The sequence below is a fragment of the Solanum stenotomum genome, chromosome 8, assembly GCF_019186545.1.
Source record: "Solanum stenotomum isolate F172 chromosome 8, ASM1918654v1, whole genome shotgun sequence".
Classification (NCBI taxonomy): Eukaryota; Viridiplantae; Streptophyta; class Magnoliopsida; order Solanales; family Solanaceae; genus Solanum; species Solanum stenotomum.
In genome coordinates, this window is record NC_064289.1 from 41634684 (window position 1) to 41658528 (window position 23845).

The window sequence follows — 23845 nt, forward strand, 5'->3', positions numbered from 1 at the left end:
TATTCTAGAACTTTACTATGAGACTTGTATATTTTATTCAGATTCCGTATTAGAGGTTTGTACATGTGACAACCAATTCTAGGGTTATGTTGAGTTTATTTAAAGACTTCCGCTTATCTTTCTATCTTATTCTTGTTTTATTAATTCCGTATCGTCGGGTTTTTGGGTGTTAGGCTGACGTGTCCGATGGGGTTTGGGCACGTGCCATCACATCCGGTTTTGGGGTGTGTCAGAAGTCCAATAATGGAATGGGGTTAATTTTATAATTAATAAAACATTAGGAAGTTTTAAATATTACACTTTAATTCCATTTAAATTTATTCTCAATTTAAATGAGGCTTTGACCTTGGCTGGTCAAAGTTGTTACTCCTTTTAATTTAATAACTTATTTGACACCCTTTCCTCAATTTTCTCAAAAAGAAACTTAGAATTAATACATGGAAGTTGTGTTCTTTTTCATTTCCCACAAATTTTCATTTGCTAGGGGTTAGACAAGCAAAGCAGCAGCTACGACTGAAATCATTTGAGAATCCTAAAGAGCATATTCTATTGACATTTTAAACATAGGAATGGCAATGGTGCAGGTGCGTGACAAATTCACATAAATTCGCAAAGACTTTGCCTCACCTCGCCCGCCCTGCATAGAAAAAATAATTTATTTATTCCCCACCTCGCCCCGTATTAACCCGACCCGCATTAACCCGCCCTGCAAAGCTTTAACAATCTGTCCCTGCAAACAGTACCTCACTACAACAAAAACAACTTTTAGAGGCATTAAATATTGACATTAATAAAGAGTGCTAAAGTCTTTACTGACATTAGTTAAGTGTCATTAGAACCAATGTCGCTAAAGGCTCTAGAGACATATACAGAGAGTGCTAATTTGCCGCTAAAAATACATATTTAGCGGCTAATGATCATTTTTGATGTAGTGCCTATGCTTGATTTTGACACTTGAAGTAGAATAATGTTATAATTTATTAACTTTCTGTTTCTCATACACTTTAATTTCATATATTTAATAATCTATTTAGTTCTCATGGTCAGTTTAGAACATATATACACATATATAAAAAAAATTCCTTACAGGGAAATAAAAGAAAACTAAAGGTTTGATTGTAACTCCATTTTGCATCAATTAGATGTGCATATTTCCATATAAAACACTTTTTAAAACACAATAACCTCTTGATTCTAGTCTTTCAATAGATAATCAAGTAACTATATATGTAACTAAGTTTCAAATTTAAAGACAACTTATAGTCACAAAGTCAATGTATTATGAACTCAACATCAGTCACAAGCTTCCTACATTTGATTCACTTTTTGTTTTGTCCAGTGCTACTTCTGGATCGAAAAGGAGTGGTGGTCAGTGATGTTTCACCTCAACTTCAAGCCATTGTTGGTAAACTCGCAATGCCCAAGACAGGGGGAAAAGATCCCTAGTTGTATCAGATTGTGAAGGTGTTATGGATGTACTGGTAAAAAGATCAATGCTTGAAGTCAAATCTAAGAAGAAAAGATTGTGGTTAAAGTATTAAGAACTGAAAAAAATATTAAATAACAAGTCATTGAAAAGTTAATTACTATTTATTTCGTTCCATAACCAAGTACAAGCACACATCAACACTTTCAAAGTAGTAGGATGGAGTCTACTACGATGTGGACTAATCAATCTCCCACTATGGCTTGTATGAAGATGATTAAAAAGGGTCAGAATAAAGAGGTTGTTTGGAAGGAGTGAGGCACTGAAAATAGTTGTAGATCTGGTTTATATTTAAATCATGCCAAGTATATAGGTCATTCCAATGTTGATAGAATCAACACCACATAATAGGGTTAGTGAATAATCAAATGTAAGTTAAAAATAATTACTACTCCATCAGTTTAGAAAACTAAGTTGGCCAACACTCAGATTCACACAAAAATCACGTTCAAACAGATCAAAATTGGAGCTCTAACACCATAATCTACTGCACACCCATACCAATTGCAACTTGATTTTGTAGAAGAAGATAAATCGATCACAGTTAAGAGTATTATTGAATATGGAGAGAAGAAGAAAACTATTGCGCAAGAGAGAGACCCGTCCTTCTGGCTTCGGCTATGGAGCTAACGTCATCTTGTCGCAATTAGCAACTTGCGAGAGACAAAGAGGAAACCCTAACCTACTGAATATGGAGAGATGAAAAATATCATGGGCGAGAGATAGACCCGTCCTTCTAGCTTCTACTATGGAGTTGTCGTCGACTCATCATCAGTCGTCTTGTCACAATTAGCAACTCATAGATATAGAGAGGGAGCCCTAATTTCTATTTCTGTATAGGAGTTCAAAAGAAATTACCCCAACCCACACCCGCCCCCACACAAAATTAAAGATTTTAGTTTAAACCCGTCCCTCACCCGGCACCCCACACCCGCATTTATAAACACCCGCCCCGTATTCGACCAAACCTGCCACACCCTACACCTGCCCTGCCCCATTGTCATTCCTACTTAAACATCAGCATTATAGACTTAATTAACCTGTGTATCAGCACTCTAATATGCTATTTCTAAAGGATGCTGGTTTCCATGCGCAGTAGACCGAGTCTTCTATGCATCAAAGTGCAAAGAAAATGTCTAATAATATATATTCTTGTACATGTTAACCTCTGTTTTCACCAGAATAAATTTAGAGGTTCTACAATGCTTTCTTGCATCTGCTCATGCACAGTCACAATCAACAAACTAACTGGAATAAGCACCAAATGTGGCGATCTTTCCATCATCAGTAAACTTTGAGGCGGGTGATATTACAACATCTGTTCCACGGCAAATTAAGGACCTCTGCAAGAATTAAAAAGACATGTTAGCTCTAGAATGAAGTTTCAACCAGAGGCAAAACAACCGAGACAGAAAGGGAAAACAAGAGGAACAGACAAGAAAATACAAGGAACAAATGAAAAACGTGATGGAAAACGAACAAAATGACCAAAAGGGGAAAGAATTTAACACGTAAACACACACACAGAAACCTGTTTTAAACGATATAAAAACAAGCTACGCTGGAAATCAGACAAGAAATAATGTGTCTAACATAAGCTGAATCAACCAATTGATTTATCTAATCATCTGACTACATCATAAACTTCAAAATCGTAAATTTTCCTTTGCTTTTTAACATAACGAAAAGCAGGTAATAGTAACTGGTTAGTGCTCAACCAGACCAAAAACATTGGTGAATCATCTTTTTAAACAAAGGCTAATGCATTGATATTTGTTAAGATACTAATCAAGTAAACAAAAGTGTTATGTCTACCACTTAACTTAAACTTTTAGATGAGATAGTCAAACATTTGAACATGGTATCAGAACTAGTTGAGGTTCTGGGTCAATGCTCCACTGCCACCCACTATCTAAAAGAATTGCCACGTGTTTGGCTCATCAAAAAAGAATCAAGCCCGCACATGAGGGGGCATGTCACGAGAATACTTGAGTAAATAAACGAGTGCTCTCTCTAGTAGCTTAACTTTTAGATGAGATCATCCTACACTTCAACAATAATTGTAGGAGCTAATGTCAAAAACACACTTGCTCTTTGGAATATGGATTGACTTATTTTAAGTGTTTTTGAGCCAAAATAACTTTTAGACACCTTTTTCGTATTTGGATAAATTAAGAAAGTGCTTACAAGTACTTGATTAAAATGATAAAATTAAGTCATAAGCCATAAATTAGGATATCTAACTTATGACGTTTGATTTAAGTCAAAAGCCAATCCAAACAGGCTCTTAAACTATCACTTTTTCGCGAGTTTCATACATCAACCATCCATCGTTCCCTTTTCCTACTTAAATTATCCCTCCCTTCATATTAAAACACACCTTGATGTTGAGCTACTAGTGCGTCTGGAACACACTCCATTTTAGTTTTTCAAAACGAGTGCCAAGTGGCACTCCACATGGCTAATTTTGTCCACCTAATCTAACTAGGATGTTTATTAGTGAATTTAATTAAATGGGTAAAAGTGCTCAACCTCGATTTTTCCCCTTTAACCTTCAATTTTCAGTGTAAATTATTGTTTAGCTTTTGATTTTGGTAATAAAAAAAATCTAGGGTTCTATAAGATTCTAGGGTTGGTAAATTTTAGGATACATTGCGGGATTGTATAAAATTCTAGGGTTCAGGGAGGAGAAGAAGAAAATTTGAGAAATGATGAAAAAATGAAGGGGGGAAGAGACCGATTAAAAGAAAAGAGAAGATAGATTTTTTTAAATGAATTATTCAGCTCAATTAGTTGTTATACATGCAACCTTGACCAATATTTATGGGTTTATAAGCTCCCACGGGCCTATTATTGAGTCATTTCAGATTTTTGGCCAACACAGCAATGAGGTGTGTATTACTACAAGAGGTATGACAGTTTAGATAGGAAAAAGTAACAATGAATAGTAGAAGTATGAAACTCGCAAAAAAGTGATAGATTCTTTTTGTTTGAAAAAGATTTCCTCCCAAAAATATCACTGAAAAACTCCAAGTATGGTTCTTTTGTGAAACTTGAAACACAGATGTTGCTGAGATGGATTTTAACAAGGTACACCCTCCTGAATCACTAGAACATGAGTAATACTAAAACAAGAGGGACAGTTATATTCAACTCAGTATCCATTCCATTATATGTTAAGGACAGAGAAGAAAGTGACCTCGATAAAAGTAGGAAACATCTTCTCACATCATAAACTTATTTTTCTTCTCTGCTGGCTTAAGAATTTGGAAAGAGCACATCAAGTTTTCATCAACACTCATCATAGCACCGGCATTGTCAAACTCTCCGCAGTAGTTGGGAGCTGAAAAAATGGTGACAAGCTGCCTCTCAGCAAAGAATTCATAACCATCCTCCACGACCTGCAAAAAAAGATGCAAATCAATTACCTCAGAGGAGAAGCACACAAGGACATACAAAACAGTGTTCCTTTACCTGATGGGCACGACAGACAAGGTCCAAGTCATGCTTTGACAAAAACTCAGAAACTTTATCAGGGCCAAAGGTGTATGAAACTCCCCTATCATTCATGCCCCACCCCTTTACATCTTTACCAGGATCCGACCAAAGTAAATCGCAAAGCAAACCAGTGTCTGGGATGGCAGTTGGACGTGGTAAGTTCCGAATCTGATCCAAACTAGAAAGATCAGGGGACAGACCCCCATGCATGCATAATATCTTCTCATTGATAAGTGCTGCTACAGGAAGACAATTAAAACAGTCTGTAAAGGACTTCCATAGTTTCACATTGAACCGGCGCTTACACTCATCATAGAATCCGTATATCCTATTTATAGAAGCACATTCATGGTTTCCTCTAAGCAAGAAAAAGTTCTCAGGATACTTAATCTTATAGGCAAGCAAGAGGCATATTGTTTCCAAGCTCTGCTTCCCACGATCTACATAATCACCCAAAAATAAGTAGTTAGCCTTCGGAGGAAAACCACCATATTCAAAAAGCCTCAATAGATCACTGTACTGCCCATGAATGTCACCTGAAACGAAAAAATAAACAATTACATGAGTAGGGAGGAAATGACAAAACTGAAGCGAGTAAAGGGAAATAGGTGGCTTACCCTTGACTCTATTAAATAGATAAATCTGGTTTCAAGTCAGATTAGCATAACATTTTGTACTATTACTTCATTTGTGAGACTATATCAATTTTACCTCCTCTCAAGTAGTTCAGTGAATTTAATATCACTAATTCTCATATCATATCAAACATTTTCACATACTTGCATACTAACTTCTAGTTTTGATAATCCTGGTGTCTGGATCAGCATCAGCTTGCGTGCACCTCAACTAATACCATGGCGTACTTGCTACCTCTCATGACACAACAATACAAGTATGGGATAACTCTATCCACTAAGGCTTGACAGATGCAAGAAATAACCTAATGTATTTTTCCTCCACTGGAATTTGAAGCTAAGACCTCATGGTTCTCAACCCACTTCATGGACCATTAGGCCACACCTTGGGTGCTTGACCTTCTTTTGTTAAAAAAGGTGGTGAAAAGCATGCATTAAAATTTGTGTGGGCCATATTTACCAAATGTATGGAGCAAAAACTTCTAAACAAACAAATTTTCTACTGTCTTATAGATACTCTAGAGCTTGTAATAGAAACTCAGTGTCTTCTATGTACTTTTGCTTACACCAAAAAAGAAAAAGCAAAATACAACTTAGTTTTATCTTCTGGATTGAGTTGCTTTTTCCCCGCAAAACATCTTAAATTCCTTTCCTTCTATATAATCCACCATATGCAGGCCGGGATCATGTTCCATCTTTTCTGAGCTGTTGAGCCTAGACTTCTGTACCAGCTAGACAGCAACCCTTGTGTATCCATTGGCATTTTCCAACTTAAGGATATTAAATAGTTGGAAAGATGCCACATAATTGCGTAGTCACTTTGCAATGCATAAAAAGGTGACTATTCATTTCTGCAATTTTCCCACATAAATGACAGATAGAACAAAGTAGTACTCCTCTTCTCTTAAGCCTTCTTGTGTCAAACAAGCCTTCTTAGCTACTAATCAAGCAAAACATGCCACACTACATTGAATCTTGCCCTCCATATATGTTTCCAGGGCCACTGCTTAGTTAGAATAGTGGCATGATTCAACATGTGATAAGATGTTCTAATGGAGAGAACTCCAGAGTTATGCCCTAGCCGCCATATTCAGTCGAGACTTGGTTAGTTCCGGTGAATTGGTTTAGTGCGTTGTGAAATTCAGCAAACCTGTCAACCTCCCAATCAATCAAAAAATACCTTGAAACTTCAATTCCATCCCGTGTATTCAATACTTCACTAATAGTTACCTTTTGTTGTTGATTTAAGGTGAAAACATCATAACTAAGAGCTTGAGAGTGTCATGTCCTACGTCAGTTGTCTTTCGAGTAGGATATTTTTTCCCCATTTCCAACACTGACCTAATCTTGATTCTAGAAATTTGCATAGATTTCCCGACATCAACACCATGAACAGTAGTCCTCTCTTTTGTCTTCCATGTGCTGTCTTCTCCACATTTTCCCATGATTACATTTGATCGGCAGCAAGAAATGCATGGTTTTAGCTATATTCCACAGCATATTTTGTATGTGTTAGTGTGTTTGAGTTCCAATCTGTTCACTTTATCCCTAATTTTTGTATTTTCTCATGTAGGACATGATTTTGAACACATGGAATGATATGAAGCTAAAAAGGATCAAATATGGCTTTGAAGTATGAATGAAGTCAAAGAAAACTAATTGGGATCATGTCCAGGGGCCAAGGACAGAGAGCGTGCACCATTGGCCAACTAAAGACATTTTGACACTATTTTATGCCCCCAACCAGCACATGGAAAGTCAAGCCTTGGGATGTGGTGGTGTCTTTTTGGGACTACCTGCATAAACTCATGTACTCTTGATGTTTCGTCTAGGCAATGCACATGGCCACACATACCACGACATAGCAAGGTGTTTTTGGTCCTATCCAAGTCTGTTTGGTTTGGGGAGGGTGTTTTAGTCCTAAGGCGTGCCCACACATTATAGACACAATTTTGAAGGAAAATTAGACTAGTCAGAAGGAGAGACACCAGAGGGAGTCATTCGAGATTCCACGAGGGGAAGAACAGCTTGAGCTACATCAATCCTAAGCTTTCTTTCATCTCCTCTTGGGGATCGTTCGGTACGTGGGGATATCCCAGGTTTATGTTTGGAATTAGATTTATACTATGTTTGGTTGATGGTAAAAACTTATCCTGATTCCTGCTGAGAGAGGGTTTGGGAATTCCGTGAGGGGAGGAACGATTTGAGCTACATCAATCTTAAGCTTTTTCTGATGTCACCAAGAAAACCAGCGACTATCCAGCCTCTACAGCTATTTCACGCATTAACATTCTAGTGTCATTCATCCTATTTGAGGAGCTTCCCACCTCCCCCTGATAAACCCAACCCCCCTACCCCTTTTTTTTTGTCACCAACAAGGTTGCTGAAGGAGACATTCTAACCCCATGCCCCATCGATATAAATGAAACAATGTTCTGAAACTTATCCACCATCCCGAAAGAGCTTTGACCCATCCCCAGTCCATTTGGGTGGCATTTTTACTCTTGATTAATATAATTGTTACCTTTCTCAAAAAGTGAAAAAGGAATGACAGATAACTCATAATCATCAATACAATAGAGGTTGCATAGTATAAGTGGAACATAAATAAGAGCAAGTGAGAGCACCCTCAATAATATGTGTCACACAAGATAAATTCTCACTCACATATAGAAATAGGAAAGTTACCTCTTCCTTGTCCTACAAAAGACATCGGGCCAACAAATGGTGTAAGCATTTTCTATCTTGTTTTTCTATATAGTAATTAAAACATGGTAAGTTACCACATCTACATTCCATTACCTTTGCCGAAGAAGTAGCGGGGAGAGGAGAGATTAGACATGATATGACGCAACTTCAGCTTAATGAGAACATGACCTTAGAAAGGAGATTATAGAGGAAACAGATTAGGGTAGAAGATTAGTTTTCTTTGAAACTGGTAACATGTGTATATATATTAGATCTGCACCATAACAGTGCTATCTACAATTACAAAAACCCAACCACGATTAGGACTGCAGCTTCAAAAGGAACCTATCATATCAACTAGTGATTCAGTCTCCTGTACATAGTTTACTTTACACCAAAAATGAAACAAAAGAATACAATTCATCTTGACTTTGTGCACAGGATTGCTTGTCTTCGAAAATTCTTTTTTTTTTTGAAACTGGTAATGTTGTATTCCACAGCATTAAGGTATGCTGGAGACCTCCAAAAAGGTAGTAACAAGCTAAAACAAGAGACTAATTAGAGTAATCCTAAAAGATCTACTGTAGTTCCTCTCTTTCCAAATTGTCCACCATTTACAAGTTGTGACAAGTTTCCACCACTTCTTTTGTCTCACTGCACCACCATTATAGTTCCAGCACTTCAATAAATCACAACTTGTTGCTAGCATAGACCATCTTAGTCTTACCAAGTACAAAAAAAGTTGCCAGAATTGTCCAATTATAGGACAATGTAGAAACGGATGGCTATTGTTTTCTCTGGCTGCACCACACATACAACATCTAGAGCATAGATGAAATCCTCTTCTTCTTAAGTTTTCTTGAGTGAGACATGATTCTCTTGCTACAAGCCAAGAAAAATATAAGACTTTGTAAGGGGCCTTAGTCTTCCAATGAACTTCCATGGCCACTGGTCAAATTGTGTATTTTGTCTGATCTGGTAGTTGTATGCATGCAGATTTGACAGTGTAGACTCCATCACTTCCAGATTCCCAGCACAACGTATCCTCAGATTCTTTGAAGACACGGAAAGATTCTAAGTCATGAACAAGTCCACGACTCTTCCCAATTCCCAATCATGTAATAATCTTCTAAACGCGATATTCCACCAATGTACTCCTTTAGCTGATTCAAGTTTAATGTCTGGCAAACTAGCAATAGTGTAGAAATCAGGAACAAAACTTATAAGGACCATGTCCAAGTCAGTTGTCATGCCAAAAGAGAATGTTCCTCCCGTTGCCAAGTTCAAAACTCATATTTCCAGCCAAAGATGGCCAAAAGGATCTAATGGCTCTCCAAACTCCAACTCCTTTAGTTAGATAGTTAAGCGTATCTCACTTATTCTTCATACTATTAGCAGTAATATTAGTCGTAGTATTACTTGTGTAGTTTATTGTCCTTTTAAGTTTGGGTTAACATCTGTTGTATTTTGTACATCGATTATCCCTACATCTTGTTATGACTACTGTTAAGGAAGATTTGTCAGGCTGTTTATAGTATAATGTCATGACTTCTTCATTTCCATTATTTTCAATTGAACAAGCTCAACCTTGGGGAAAAAAGGTGTTAGGCTGATGTTGAACGTTATATTGCTTTGGCCTACTTTTTTCTCGAGTTATGGGTCTACTGAAAACAACCTCTCAACCTTTAAGATAGGGCTAAGGTTTGTGTACACTTTACCCTCACAGACCCCACTTGGTGGGATTATACTGGGTATGTTGTTGTATATTCTATCATCTTTAGTTGTGTATCATTTTTTGTGTGATTTTATTACTTTGCCTATCTTCAGGAACAGGACTAACTTGAGTGTCATAGTAGGTTTCCAGTTTACCATATTCTGGTGCTAACAATCGATGCCTTTGGTGATTTTTCACAAGGTATCATTTGAATTGTACTTAAGAGCTAGAGAGCACAAGAACCAATCAACGTGCCCATTCAATATTACGAGAAACTCTGGACGGTGCACACGCCAACTGAAAATTGTTGCAAAAGATGGTTACATGGGTTAACCAGCAGCAAAACAAAAGGATCCTACCCAATCTATGTCAGCAGCTACCTCCATTGATTATTCAATACCATCCACGGTGTTAACAATGATCAGACGGCATTGCTCAACACCAACTAACAGAGGCCAAAGCTTTCAATTGATATCCCCAATGATGGACTGGTGGTAGAGCAAAGCTAGTGTTGCTCATTTGGTATACTACTTTCTAGTCTAGTATAAATATCACTCATTAGTTTTCTTGGGTTGGACATGAAAGTTGAACTTTTTTATTTATCGATAATGCAAAATGTAGTGAGACTTATATAATATTTGGTGGTACGTTAAACTCTGCTTTATTTTACATAATAACTGAGAATACTACAAATGAATCAAGCAGAGCAGATAACAAGTAAAACCAATAAAATTTGGATGGTTTAAAAAATCTAATTTTAGTTATATGCAATAGATTAACCGAGATATCAGCATGATATAATTTTTCTAAAACAACATTGACACCCCTTGTTTGATTGCAACTTTAACTAATGACTTCATATTTGAAGAATGGACTATAAGCAACATCTCTAATCTAACTGGAGGAATAACCCCTGCACAAACAAACGCTACTTCAATGGGTCACTGCAAAAGCATTGAATAAAAAAGAGCTAACGCTGAAAGCAGTAAGAGTTAAAACTAGTATAAGTGGACTGCTAACCAAAACAAATGTGTAGCAACAGAGGAGACAAAATAAGCATGATACCATGATAACTGCCATAGTTAGTAGTGAACCAGATGCAGAAAGAGATGGTGAGCTGTTGACTAGAAAATCATAACCTACTCTCTGATGAACCAAGGAAAGTACTCAAATAAGGCGATTTAAAGTAAAAAGAGTAGATGTAAACAGTAACCACTTATGACAGTGGCAATGGATCACCCACCACCGGAAGGAACACTTAACGTAGATAGTAGATCTTCAATTGTGTTAAAAGAGTATTCTTTACTTGGATTGTCAGAGGTTCAAAATCCCTAGAGGAGGTCAACTTCAGGGGTGGTGGTTTTTCCTCAATGTAAACCATTATAATTTTGTTCCCACCCGTAATACACACCTCAACATTCTAAATATACAAGCCAGAATCAAACACATTATGCATCAGTATATTATTTTCTTGATACATCGTTTTGCATTAGTATGATCCAAGCAACTTGTCAAATTTGCACATATCACCAGAACTTTCTCTTATGAATCTTCTTTTACTTATAATATCTAGGGTGAATCAAACTCTGTAGGGATTCAAATACAACCACTATTGTCTTAAAATTCCACCAGGTTCATTAAGCTGGTGAACAAGAACTCTCATCCCCAGTTTTGCAACTATAACATAGGATATTTCAAGAAGCAAGTCATGGGTTGACAGTCTTGCAAACATCAAAATTTAGAAAAAGCACTAGGGCAGCGGCTATGTCACAAAAGTACTTTATGATTTTATGTCTTCACAACCAGAGCTCATTCCTTCAAACAAAAAACAGATTACCTAGAGGACAACCTTGCATGTCCTTTTTCCCTCTAAAGTTAACAGAATCAAAGGGCCTATAGAATCTAAACTAGCCATTAAAACAACTCGCAACCATATAGCAAAAAGCAACAAAAATAGCAAACATGGGGTGATACAAAACTACCACAAAAGATAGAGAGAGCAAGAGTTAAAAGGAGAGTTCCCCTAGATAGGATATATTACCGCAAATTTTGATGGGTGCTTCAAGTTCAAGGAGATTTGGTTGTTTAACGAAGGTATCCCTAGAAGAAACACATAGTTGCTTGATTTCAGACTCGGAAAGCTGCACCAACTTGCCAGGCTTCGATAATCGGACTTCTAATAGCTTCTCAATAATCCTATCGACAGCTGCAGGGTCCATGACTCCCCCTGCTACCGTCCTTCAATCCCCCAACACCGATTAACCCCTATTCTCGCTACTGTCAAAGGGAAACCAGGACTCAAAAATGTTTTTCTTATTTATTTTTCTTATTCTAATGTTGATGAATCAAAATTGACTAGTCGCCTCTAATATAAGGGTGTCAAACAACATTTCAAAAATCGAAAAGGTTATATTTGCCCTTGTACTCTTAGAAAAGGGTTATATTTATCCTTCGTCATACATTTTTGATATACTTGTCTTTACTATCCAACTTTAGACACATATTTACCCTTGTACAATTAAATATCATGTCACCATTTTCATCGGCCTACGTGGCACCTACATGGCTCCATGTGTATATAGTTTATTATAGTTAAAAATTTATTTTCTATTTAGTATTAAATCTGACCCCACCTTCACGACCCATTAGCCCTAATTTCAATACACATTATCTTGCATCACATTAGATAAAACACTTCGTACAGAGAGAGAAGAGTCATTCATATCTTGATTTAGAGAGAAGATCTAATAAAAGGTAAGATTTGTATCTTTAAATAATCTCTTTACCCTTTTTGTATCGTATTTGTTACTTGAATCGTTTCAAAATCTGCATAAAAGTTTAAAATCTGTATATATCTCTTTTATTGCTATTAGAGTTCGTCGAATTTTAGTATTTATGAACTTGATAACTGTTAGAGTTCGCTATTTTGATGTGTTTGCGGGTTCTATCTGTTCGCTCTAGGGTAGAAATATGATTGTCGATTTCTGAAATTTATGGACCTTTCGATAATTGTTAATTTATCCCTTTTTGGTTTAGAATTTGGAGTTTAGTGGTTTAGATTTCAGTAAATATAAATTACAACGAAATTGTTGGTTGTATGTGGGGTATCCATTCCTAATTGAATGACATAATGTGAATATTATAATGTTAGTGAGACTTTTTCCCTTTTCATGGTTTGTGGTCCTTGAATGTGTTACCAGTTTGTGATCACGTAAGTTCACATGTATTGAACTTCAACTCAGAATTTGTGGTCACGTAAAACTTTGTTCACCATTTTGTGGTCACGTAAGTCCAATCTTTGGCATTTTTCTAAACACGAAGAGCATTTAAAACTCCAATGTTTATACAATGCGTGTAGGATAGATGAAATCTATTTCCCCATCCAACATCAACTAATGCTTCAGGCTTCAACATCATTATAAAAGACTAGAAACACTATAGGATTACATACTCGAAGCGAATAGGTTCTCCTAATATATTAGCTCTCACTATATCTATTACAACCCTTTCAAACATGATATAAGAGAATTCATCATATCAATAGGTTTTCAATCCAATTTTATTCAGTTCTATTTTGAGTAGTTCTCTTAAGCTGATAATTTTTGAACTTATTTTGCAAATTTATTTTAGCTAAGTATTTCTAATCAAACTGTCTGTAGAATGTAAATATCCAGTGATGAGAAATTAGCACCATTTCCTATGGGTTGATTAGCCCATATACACTGATGATTCTTCTCAAATCTTAATTAGATGAAAAATCTTTATGTGAAAGCTAAAAGTTTGTTGAACCTTATATAAATGAAATAGATAATGATCACCTAAGTTGCTCAAACTTTCTAAAAATGTTACCGCACCCGTGTCAGAGCCTTCAAAAATGCACTATTTTTGAAGGATGCGATGCATATCCGATGACATTTTTGAAATGTCCAACCAACAAAGATGATCACTATACCATTTCGTTTACTTAATACACAACATTGACAATAATATGTTGGTTCACTGTTGCTAGTTACATGCCTCTTTTTCTATTTTGTTTTGTAGGATATTAAAGATGACCTTGGTGGACATAATCTTCAATTATGGTGGAGAGTGGATTAAAAATCTAAATATCATGTATTCACATAAACTAATTGATACTTGGACAAGTTATGATCCTAACCTCCTTTCCTTTATCGATATAGCAAATGAGTACACCAGTAAGTTTGGATATTTAGGTGTTCAACAACTTATGTTATTGTTCCCTCTGGTAACTATTATGAGATAAAAGGCGATAATGGTATAAAGCAGTTATTGTACTTAGTGTCTGAAGAATTTAAGGTCCTTAACATATATGTTGTAGATCAAGGTGAAAAATCACTAGAAGATCATAATATTTCTCAACATTTTGAGTCATATGTTCCAACAACCGATGTTGGAACTGACTGCGAGAGTGATAATGAGAGTGCTAAAACACCTCAGAATTTGGAAAAGAAAGAAAAGAAGTTTTGGGGCTACAGGTTGTGTCTATGGGTCCCATCTACGGATGGTAGAAGCTTACACGGGTCGTAGATGACACCGTAGGAAGGGGAAAACTAATTTTCTAAAATCAAGTTCTAGTACCCTTTGTATGGTTCACGTGGACGACCCGTCATTCTTTGTACGATTCGTAGATAGGTCTCGTAGGGGAGTCTCAAACTTAGTGAAGTTTTGATGATTAAACTTGGTTTCTACGGACCGTAGGAGGACCTACAAGCTATAGAAGTGTTCCGTCAAAATATAGGTGATTTCATGGTCCCAGTACTTGGTTTACGCTTAACTAGTACGGACCGTAGAAAGTCCTACGGTCTATAGGTCGAAATTGTAGGTCGAGTCCAACAGTTATTTTTAAAGGGCTTTTGAATCTTTTCCTGATTATTTTAATCCAATACTTTGTCGTTTTGCTTTCTACCCTAAGCCTTATAAAATGTTTTTAAGCCCAAATTACCATTTTTTATTCGGTCTCCTAAATTCCCCCTAAATTCACTCACCAAAATGTCTCAAGACTAAGGAAGAAGAAGAAGAGATAGGGTTCATCCAAGTCTCAAATCCATGGTAAAGTCAACTAACTGAACGCCCTAACGGGCCAATCTATGAACATCTCGAACTAACTCCTTTTTATCATCCTTAGTATAAGCAACATGCCCACCGATAATCGACTAAGAGCATCCGCCACCACATTCGCTTTACCGGGGTGATAAAGAACACTCATGTCATAATCCTTTAGTAATTCAAGCCACCTTCTTTGGTGTAGGTTTAGTTCTTTCTGCTTAAATACATATTGCAAACTCTTGTGGTCGGTAAAGGCGTCCACATGGAAACTATACAAATAGTGCCTCCAAATCTTAAGAGCAAATACAACCGCCGCAAGTTCAAGGTCACGATTAAGATAATTATTCTCATGAATCTTAAGTTGCCTTGAATCATAGACAATAACTTTTCCATTTTGCATAAGGACGCATCCTAACCCAATTCTTGAGGCATCACAATAAACATCAAAACCATCAGTCCCTTCTGGTAAAGTCAATACCAGAGTGGAAGTAAGTCTATCTTTCAATTCTTGAAATATTTTCTCACACGCTTCACACCATATGAACCTCACCTTCTTTTGAGTCAACACCATCAATGGAGAAGCAATTGAAGAAAATCCTTCAACAAACCTTTTATAGTAGTCGACTAAACCTAAGAAACTTCTAATATCCGAAGGTGATAGGGGTCAAGGACAAATCATGAACGCATCTATCTTCGTAGGATCTACCTCAATACCCTTACCAGAAACAATATGAAAAAGAAAGGCCACAAATCTTAATCAAAACTCACATTTACTAAACTTTGCAAAGATTTGTTGGTCCTTGAGGACTTGCAACAGAATACTCAAGTGATCTATATGCTGGTCTTTGCTTCTTGAATAGATCAATATATCATCGATGAACACAATCACAAACCTATTAAGGTATTGTCTAAACATCCTATTCATAAAATCCATAAATGTGGCCAGATCATTAGTCAAACCAAACGACATTACCAAAAACACATAATGACCATACCGAGTTCGGAAAGACATCTTCGTGATGTCATATTCCTTCATCCTCAATTGGTGATGACCCGACCAGAGGTCAATATTAGAGAAGCAACTTACCCCTTGAAGTTTGTCAAAAAAATTATCTATCCTTGGAAGAGGGTACTTATTCTTAATGGTATTCAATTGTCGGTAGTCAATACCCATTCGAAGCGAACCATCTTTCTTTCTAACAAACAAAATTGGAGCACCCCATGGAGAGATACTCGGTCAAATGAAACCCTTATCCAACAAATCTTTCAATTTCTCCTTTAATTCTTTAAGTTCTACCGGAGCCATACGATAAGGAGGAATAGAAATAGGTTGCGTATCAGGGAGAAGGTCAATACCGAAGTCTATTTCCCTTTCGGGAGGAACACCAGGTAGATCATCTGGGAACACTTCTGGAAACTCATTAACAAGGGGGACCGACTCAAGAGTAGGGGTCTAAGAATATATATCCCTTACCTAACTAAATGATATCTGCAACCCTTAGAAATCATCTTTCTAGCTTTAAGACTAGAGACAAACTGACTCTTAGGCATCAAATTTCCCCCTTTCCACTCTAGAATGGGTTCATGTGGAAACTGAGACTACACGGGTTCTAAAATCAATAGCATAACACGAATGCAACCAATCCATACCAAGGATAACGTCAAAATCTAGCATATTAAGCTCTACAAGGTCAACATGAGTGACTCTATGGGACAACGAGACGAAACACTTTCTATAGACCCTCTTAGCCACAATAGAATCACCAATAAGAGTAGAGACAAAAAAGAGATCTAACAACACATACAGAAGAATATCGAACCTCATAGCCACATATGGAGTCATAAAAGACAAGGTAGCACCGAGGTCAAGTAATAAACATCAAGTTAGAAGACTTTCAACATATCGATAACTACATCGGGAGAACCCTCTTGCTCACCACGAGTCTAAAGTGCATTGAATCAGTTTTACTTTGCGGCACTTGAACCCGAACCAATAGGCGGAGATTTTTACCTTCTATCCCTTTAGCCGCAAACGTTGGGCAATCCCTCATATTATGACCACTCTTTCCACAACCGAAGCAACCATCCATTTCGACTAAGCACTTGCCTTCATGCTTCCTTCCACATCTAGCACAAGTAGGGCAATATAGATCCACTACCATTTCCTCTTTGAGGCTTAGGGTTAGTCACCCAATCTTTGTTGAACTTGGGAGGATCATTGGAGGAGCCTTGACGAGAAAACCCGTGTCGGAACTTAGAACGACCATGTCCATCAGACCTTGAGTGTGAAAAGTTACTATCGCTAATTTTAACCCTTTTTGCCTCCCCAAACCTTTCCTTAAGTTTCTCCTTTTCAATTTGTTGAGCATGAACCATGAGATGAGAAATGTATATCTTATTGATAAGAATAACAGTACGACATTCCTTAACACCATCTCGGACACACCCAAAACAAATATACTCATTCTTGCCCTAGGATCGACAACCATAGTAGGAGCATATCGGGACAATTGTGTGAACTTCAAAGCATATTCCTTCACACTCATATTTTCTTGACGAAGTTTGATGAATTCAAGAACCTTTGCCTCCCTCATCTCAAGGGGAAAGAACCTATCAAGAAAAGGAACTCTAAACTTTTCCCAATCAAGAGGATCCACATCTTCCTCTCTCCCTTCTTTCCATTAGTTGAACCATATTTGAGCAACACCCTTAAGTTGATAAGCGGCCAATTCTACCTTTTCCACCGGCATCACTCCCATGATCATCAACACCTTGTAAACCTCATCAATGAACTCCTGAGGGTCTTCCATAACCTTAGAACCATGAAACTCCGAAGGATTCATTCTAGTGAAATCCCTCACTCTAGATGCCACCGTACCCACATTTGGGATCACGAGAACCACAACCTCCCTATTAGCTTAGGCCGTCATGGCTTGAGCCAACACTTGAAAAATATCCCTAAACTTTGCATTAGTCACTTGTTCGGCCAACGGATCGACCAAAACTGGAGGAGCTTGAGGAAGAGATTTTTGTTCCCCATTCTCTCCTGCATTCCTTCTAGCACATGCTCTTCGAGTATCCATATCCTATAGAGCATCGGATAAGGATTAGGATATATACATTATAGAGATGAACTCTATCACACGACTCTAGAGTAATAAAAGAAGTAGAGTTTCCTAAACATCTTGTAGCCTCTCATTCATAAGTGTGGCACGCTTCACACTCATGAACAAGACTCTACTCGACGTGGCTCATGAGACTTCCTAGGACCTTTCTAAACCATGTGCTCTAATAACTAAGTTTTTCACGACCCAAGGTAGACCCTAGGTGTAACGTGGCGTATGAGATCCCAAAAGGCCCCATACAAGCCTCTTAGAATATATTGTACAAGATAATAACCAAGAGATTTAAAAGATCATTTAAAAGCATAGAGTTTCATAAAACAAAGTGGAATCTAACAATGTCTCAAAGCCATATAGTACATAAGAAGTGATCAGGACGTAACCCGTACATCAAGTTCAAAACTGAAATGAAATGACAAAAAGAAATAAAGGCTCGGTCCTCGAATGTATGAGGACTCACCAATCTTCAAGTCTCTACTAAAGGTGCCTAGCCATGGAAGTGCGAGTCTGGAGCGTAGGACCCTACATATTAATAAGAAATGTAGGCAAAAATATGTGTTATACAAAGATGCATTAAGTATGAAAAGCATGCATAAAACATTTGAAATCATGTTAAAAGGGACATTTTCATAAATTTGCTATGACCAAGCTAAAACATGAATGAAAAAGAACTAGAAGACATAAGTCATAAAACATGGTCAATCCAAATAGACATCATCTTAATTCACATGTAAGCTACTTCTTGAAGTAACCTTAGTTCATTATTGTGGGAGATTTACCTTTAACCAACATATAAGACCATGTGATCTATCAATACAGAATCCGGTGTCTACCTCACACCAAAAAGGGGTATCAACTTCTAGCTTATGTGGATCTACTGGTTAATGTCTATCTAAGACAATCATCCTATAAGGGCACATAAGTATATGGGATAACGAGATTTCTTATAGAAACCCGACTTCTACTAATGGGAGAGCTTCCATCTCAATTTCCTCTCGGTGCTAAGATTAAATCCCACGGAATAGTCATTTTCTTAACTTATCTTTATCATCCACAGAAGGGTACATCATATTGCCAATCCAAGCTAAGTCATATGTCATCTATGAAAAGGTACAATTTAGTAACCAATCCAAGCTATGTTTCATTAAAATAACTCATTAACTTGATTCATTTTATGTGAGAAGACCTTTCAACCATAGAATCCTTTATCTGAGAAAACCTTTTCACATTCATTAACAACAAATACATCATATATGATTTACTCTCAAAGCAACTTATGTCATAATTCATCAATTTCATAAGAACATGCATAATTCCATAATTCTCATTTCATAGTTCAAAACTCACTTTCAATCATCATAATCTAGAAAACATGGGTTCGGCATGGGTTCATGGGGGTTCATCTTAAAAACATGGAATCTTCTCAATTTATGCATAATAGATCATAAATCAATCAAATAAATCAATATTTAAAGGAATCCGTGACATAGAAGAAAACCCTAACTCAATTGGAGATTTCTAACTTCTTAAAGTGGAGAATTTAGGAACTCTATGGATGAAGACTATCATACCTCAATGCAAAAATCCTGCCTTCAATGGTGGAATTGGAGGCTTGACTTGAAACTCTAGGGTGACTCCTTCCTCAAGCTTCCTAGAGAGAGAAATATTTTGGAGAGGAAGACTTGTTCTTCTTTTGGAAAATAGAGAGAATGACTTCAATTGGGGAAATTTGGGAGTAGAAATACTTATATAGGACTTCTAGGTAAGGGTAAAATAACATAGTATTAGGATAGAATAATTAGGAAAAGATCTAAAAGACTTTAACTTAAAACTAATGCGACCATTACTATAACGTCATTCACGGCCCGTCAAGGACTCTACGAGGACCAATGGCTGGGGGAGGACCTCTTTTACCCTGAACCTCTTCACGACAACCTTGATGGTCCGTGATGCTCACCACGGGCCATCTAAGGGTTCGTGGGAGGGGAACCATCTTAGACAAGCTCTAAAAACTCTCCACGAGCACCATAACGAGCCGTGGTCTACTTCATGTCCAGTTAAGGGCTATGTGGAGGGTCTCACAACTTAGTTTGGGCTGGTAACTGCTTGCTTAGCCCATTTCCTAGCCTTCTTGATCTCGAGGTGTTACAAAACTAGTGATCAAGCTACTTGGGTTTCAGATGATTAGACTTCTCAGATATTGTTAGAATTTATCAGAGTGCTATTCAGGTTTTGGATGCCCAAGCTACTTGGGTTTTAGATGCTCAAAGTGCTACAAAAGAGGTTGTTCAATTTATTTATTACCATCATGAGAATCACATTGGTAGCACCATGATTTAGGTTGTGGATCCTGATTTAAAGTCTCTGGTTGACAGTGAAAATGATTAGACTACTCTTACAGACACAGAATCTCTGGATCCCATTTTTGATGTGTGCAATCTAAACACGTCTGGTAGTAAAAATATTATTGATGATGAATACATGTAGTTTGTCTCAAAATAGGATCATAATGATATTTCTGAAGAAGAAAAACATTCAGTAGAACTCATAGATGATGCACATGCCATTCAGCTTATTGAGACATTTGGTTCTACTTCTCTGATGTAAAAGCTTGCGGTTGAGCAAGGACTTTCACCCAAGGGTACTCCTATGTTTTCACCAGCTCTGGGACCCCTCAGCAACCAGGACCATATAAAAGAGGAAACTCAAACTTTCTCATGATTAGTATACTCATATGGAATGCAAGGGGCATCAGGACCCTGGGTGCTTTGGAGAAACCTAAAGCTCTCAAACAGATTTATAAAATTTTAATTTTTTCCATTCTTGAGCCTTTTTCTTATAACACTCATATTTATCTCTTCACAAACTACTTGACTGCGCACAAATCTATCTGTAATGACAATGGAAAAATTTGGGTTTTTTGGAATAATGATATTGATGGTGTTCTTCTTAACTCAGATGACCAGCAGATGACTTTTGAGTTTATACATGTTGAGTGTGTGGAGAGCTTCATTATTTCCTTTATTTATGCTGAATGCCGAGATAACCTTTAAGCTTTTCTTTAGGATACCCTTAGGAACAAATCAACTACCACTAGTCCATGGTGTACAATTGGCGACTTCAATGTTATCACTACTCCAGAGGAAAATCTTGGGGGTGTTCCGTATAGACTGAGAAAGTGCTATGAGTTTCTGCACATTATTGAGAAGCGTGGGTTGATTGACTTAGTCCAATGTGAGAGGTTCGAATGATGTGGTTTGGAAAAGGCTTGACATAGCTAAGATAAATGAAAATTGGCTCAGTCAAATGCCTCTCACTACAGTGATATACTTGTCATTCGTAGGTTCAGGTCATTGTCCTCTTCTCGTGGAGATGACTGACCAAAAATATACTTGATTAGTGGTTAAATTTCACTCATTTGGGGCCTATTTAACTCAATAATTAGTGTCCTCAATACCTAATTATGTCCCATTATGATTATATTTTGATGATTTGTAACTATAAAGGCTGATGAAAAAGGCAAGGATGAATGTTGGAAAGAATGGCCAAATATGTGAAATGAAGAGTAAATCATATACTGGTGGTCGCCAAATATAAAGGGAAAATTGCCTAGTGAGTCTGAGATCGCCCAAGTTGATAGTTCACTGGGTCGTTTCTCAAAGTTAGTTTGTGAACTAAAGGATGAATAGTGATGTGCCAAATGCACAAAGGTGAATAGGATGAATATCATCGAATTCAACAATAATAGTTGACAAAATGAAAGTTCAAAAGGTGAACAAAGGTGATGATTGACGCCTCACTGAATTGACAAAAGTGGAATTGAATGAGATCACCAAAAAAGGTTCAAACACCTGAAGCCTGAAACAAGGAAAAGGCGAACTGAAGTGCAATTGGCGACTCACCGGATGCATTTGGTGAACCCATCGAACATCACCAAGTGAGACGTGAATTTAGTTTTAAGGCCAAATTTTGAGAAACTATAAATAGCTCAAAGGAGAGAGAAACAAGGAGTTCAAAAATGGTGAGAAAAAGTCTGAATATTCTAGAGAGAAATGCATTCTATTGAGTGAAAACACTTTTAGTTTTGGGGTTTTTGAATTTGTAAACTTGAATATAATAAATCGAAGTTTAATTCCAAGTGTCTTTACTCTTAATTTCTCAATTTCAGGTTACCCATGGCTAATTTCATGCAACGTATAATTTTTTTACACTTTGTGATGGATGGCTAAAACCCCAAACTCTTGGGGTGTGATTTTGGGGTTGTGTGTTTATTAAATATAGTGGGTTTGTTGAATTGCTCTGTTTTATAGATGCTAATCATAGTTTTGACTGATTACCAAGTGATTAATTCATAAATTAAGGTGACCAACTTGATTTTAGCTTCCATCTTGCATTGGTGCTCAAAAGAGACCAATACAAGTGGGTAGTCTTTTCGATAGTTGCAATTTAGTTATACTTAATTGTAGTTCTAAGGTTTTTGCTTGTTTAGGTTAGCATGTAAATGAGACTTAAAGGAGATTCTATGCAAGGATGGTATGAGATTGGAAGAAGATTAGCGTCATTGAAGATGACCTAGCATATCTTTGGTTATTTGGTTGTAATGAGCAATTCTACAATACTCTATTGAGATCAACATTCAATCCCCACACCCCTAGAGTCGATTAGTTTCATGAATATTTGATTATTTTAATCTTGCTAAGTGAGTGCTTGAATTAGTTTTGCTAAATTTGGTGGAATAATCCACCCATCTGCTATATCAACTTCATTGGAATTATTTGCGATTTAACTCACTAATTGAATTTTTAACCATACACCATTTCCTATGGGATTTGACCCCAACTCTATGTTTGGTATTTTTATTAACGATGACCGTTGTCCCTTTTAAATAGGATGTTTGAGCGTTATCAAAAATGGCACCACTTCTCGGGAATGGTAGTTAGGAATTAAATTTGAGAAGTAATTCACATATTAATTTGTTGTGTAGTACAACAAACTTATGCTTGGATCTCTTGTTGTGATCTCTTGATAGGTGAAATGATGAGCGCACATAATGCTGACGACTCTAGTCACTATTGGCAAGATAATGATGTTAGAAAAAAAGATGAGGTGGTTTCTCATACCACCAATGAAGTTGAAGCGATTTGGTTACCGCCGATGCATAAGGACACGACATTTTGTGGTAACCAAGTCTATGTTGCAGCTTATTAAAAGTGGAGGACTATTTAGGGGATTTGAGCATGAAGATTATAATGATTACCTCCACAAGTTTGTAAGTGTATGCAATCCTTTTTCTGCTGATGGTATTTAACAAGAGTCAATGCGGTTGCGGTTATTTCCTTTTTCCTTAATAGAGGAAGATATTGGGTGGTTGATTGAATTACCGAGGAAGTCTATTACCTCATGGGAGGAATTGATTGAAGCTTTCCTCGAAAGGTTCTTTCCTCCATCTAAAATATTGAAATTAAGGAAAAACATTAAGAATTTTGAAAGGCTGAATGGAGAACCTGCTAATAAGTGGTAGATTTTCACTCATTTAAGGTCCATTTGGCTTAATACTTAGTGTACTCAATGCCTAACTTTGTCCTTTTCTAATCAAATATTGATTATTTGCAGTTATCAGTGCAATTAGACAAGG

The 23845-nt window shown here is 37.0% G+C and overlaps 1 protein-coding gene and 1 pseudogene across 1 annotated transcript; one reads left to right on the forward strand and one right to left on the reverse strand.

Moving 5' to 3' along the window:
- LOC125873798 (uncharacterized) overlaps positions 1-1446 on the forward strand; it is a 6870-nt pseudogene extending 5424 nt beyond the window's left edge.
- Positions 1447-2593: 1147 nt separating this feature from the next.
- On the reverse strand, positions 2594-12360 carry LOC125874740 (serine/threonine-protein phosphatase PP1 isozyme 3). Its single transcript, XM_049555755.1, has 4 exons — positions 12063-12360; positions 4961-5520; positions 4686-4887; positions 2594-2829 (listed from the first exon to the last, which is right to left on the reverse strand). The coding sequence occupies exons 1-3, from the start codon at positions 12238-12240 to the stop codon at positions 4711-4713; spliced, it is 915 nt and encodes a 304-aa protein (XP_049411712.1). The 5' UTR covers positions 12241-12360; the 3' UTR covers positions 2594-2829; positions 4686-4710.
- Between the last annotated feature and the right edge of the window lie 11485 nt (positions 12361-23845).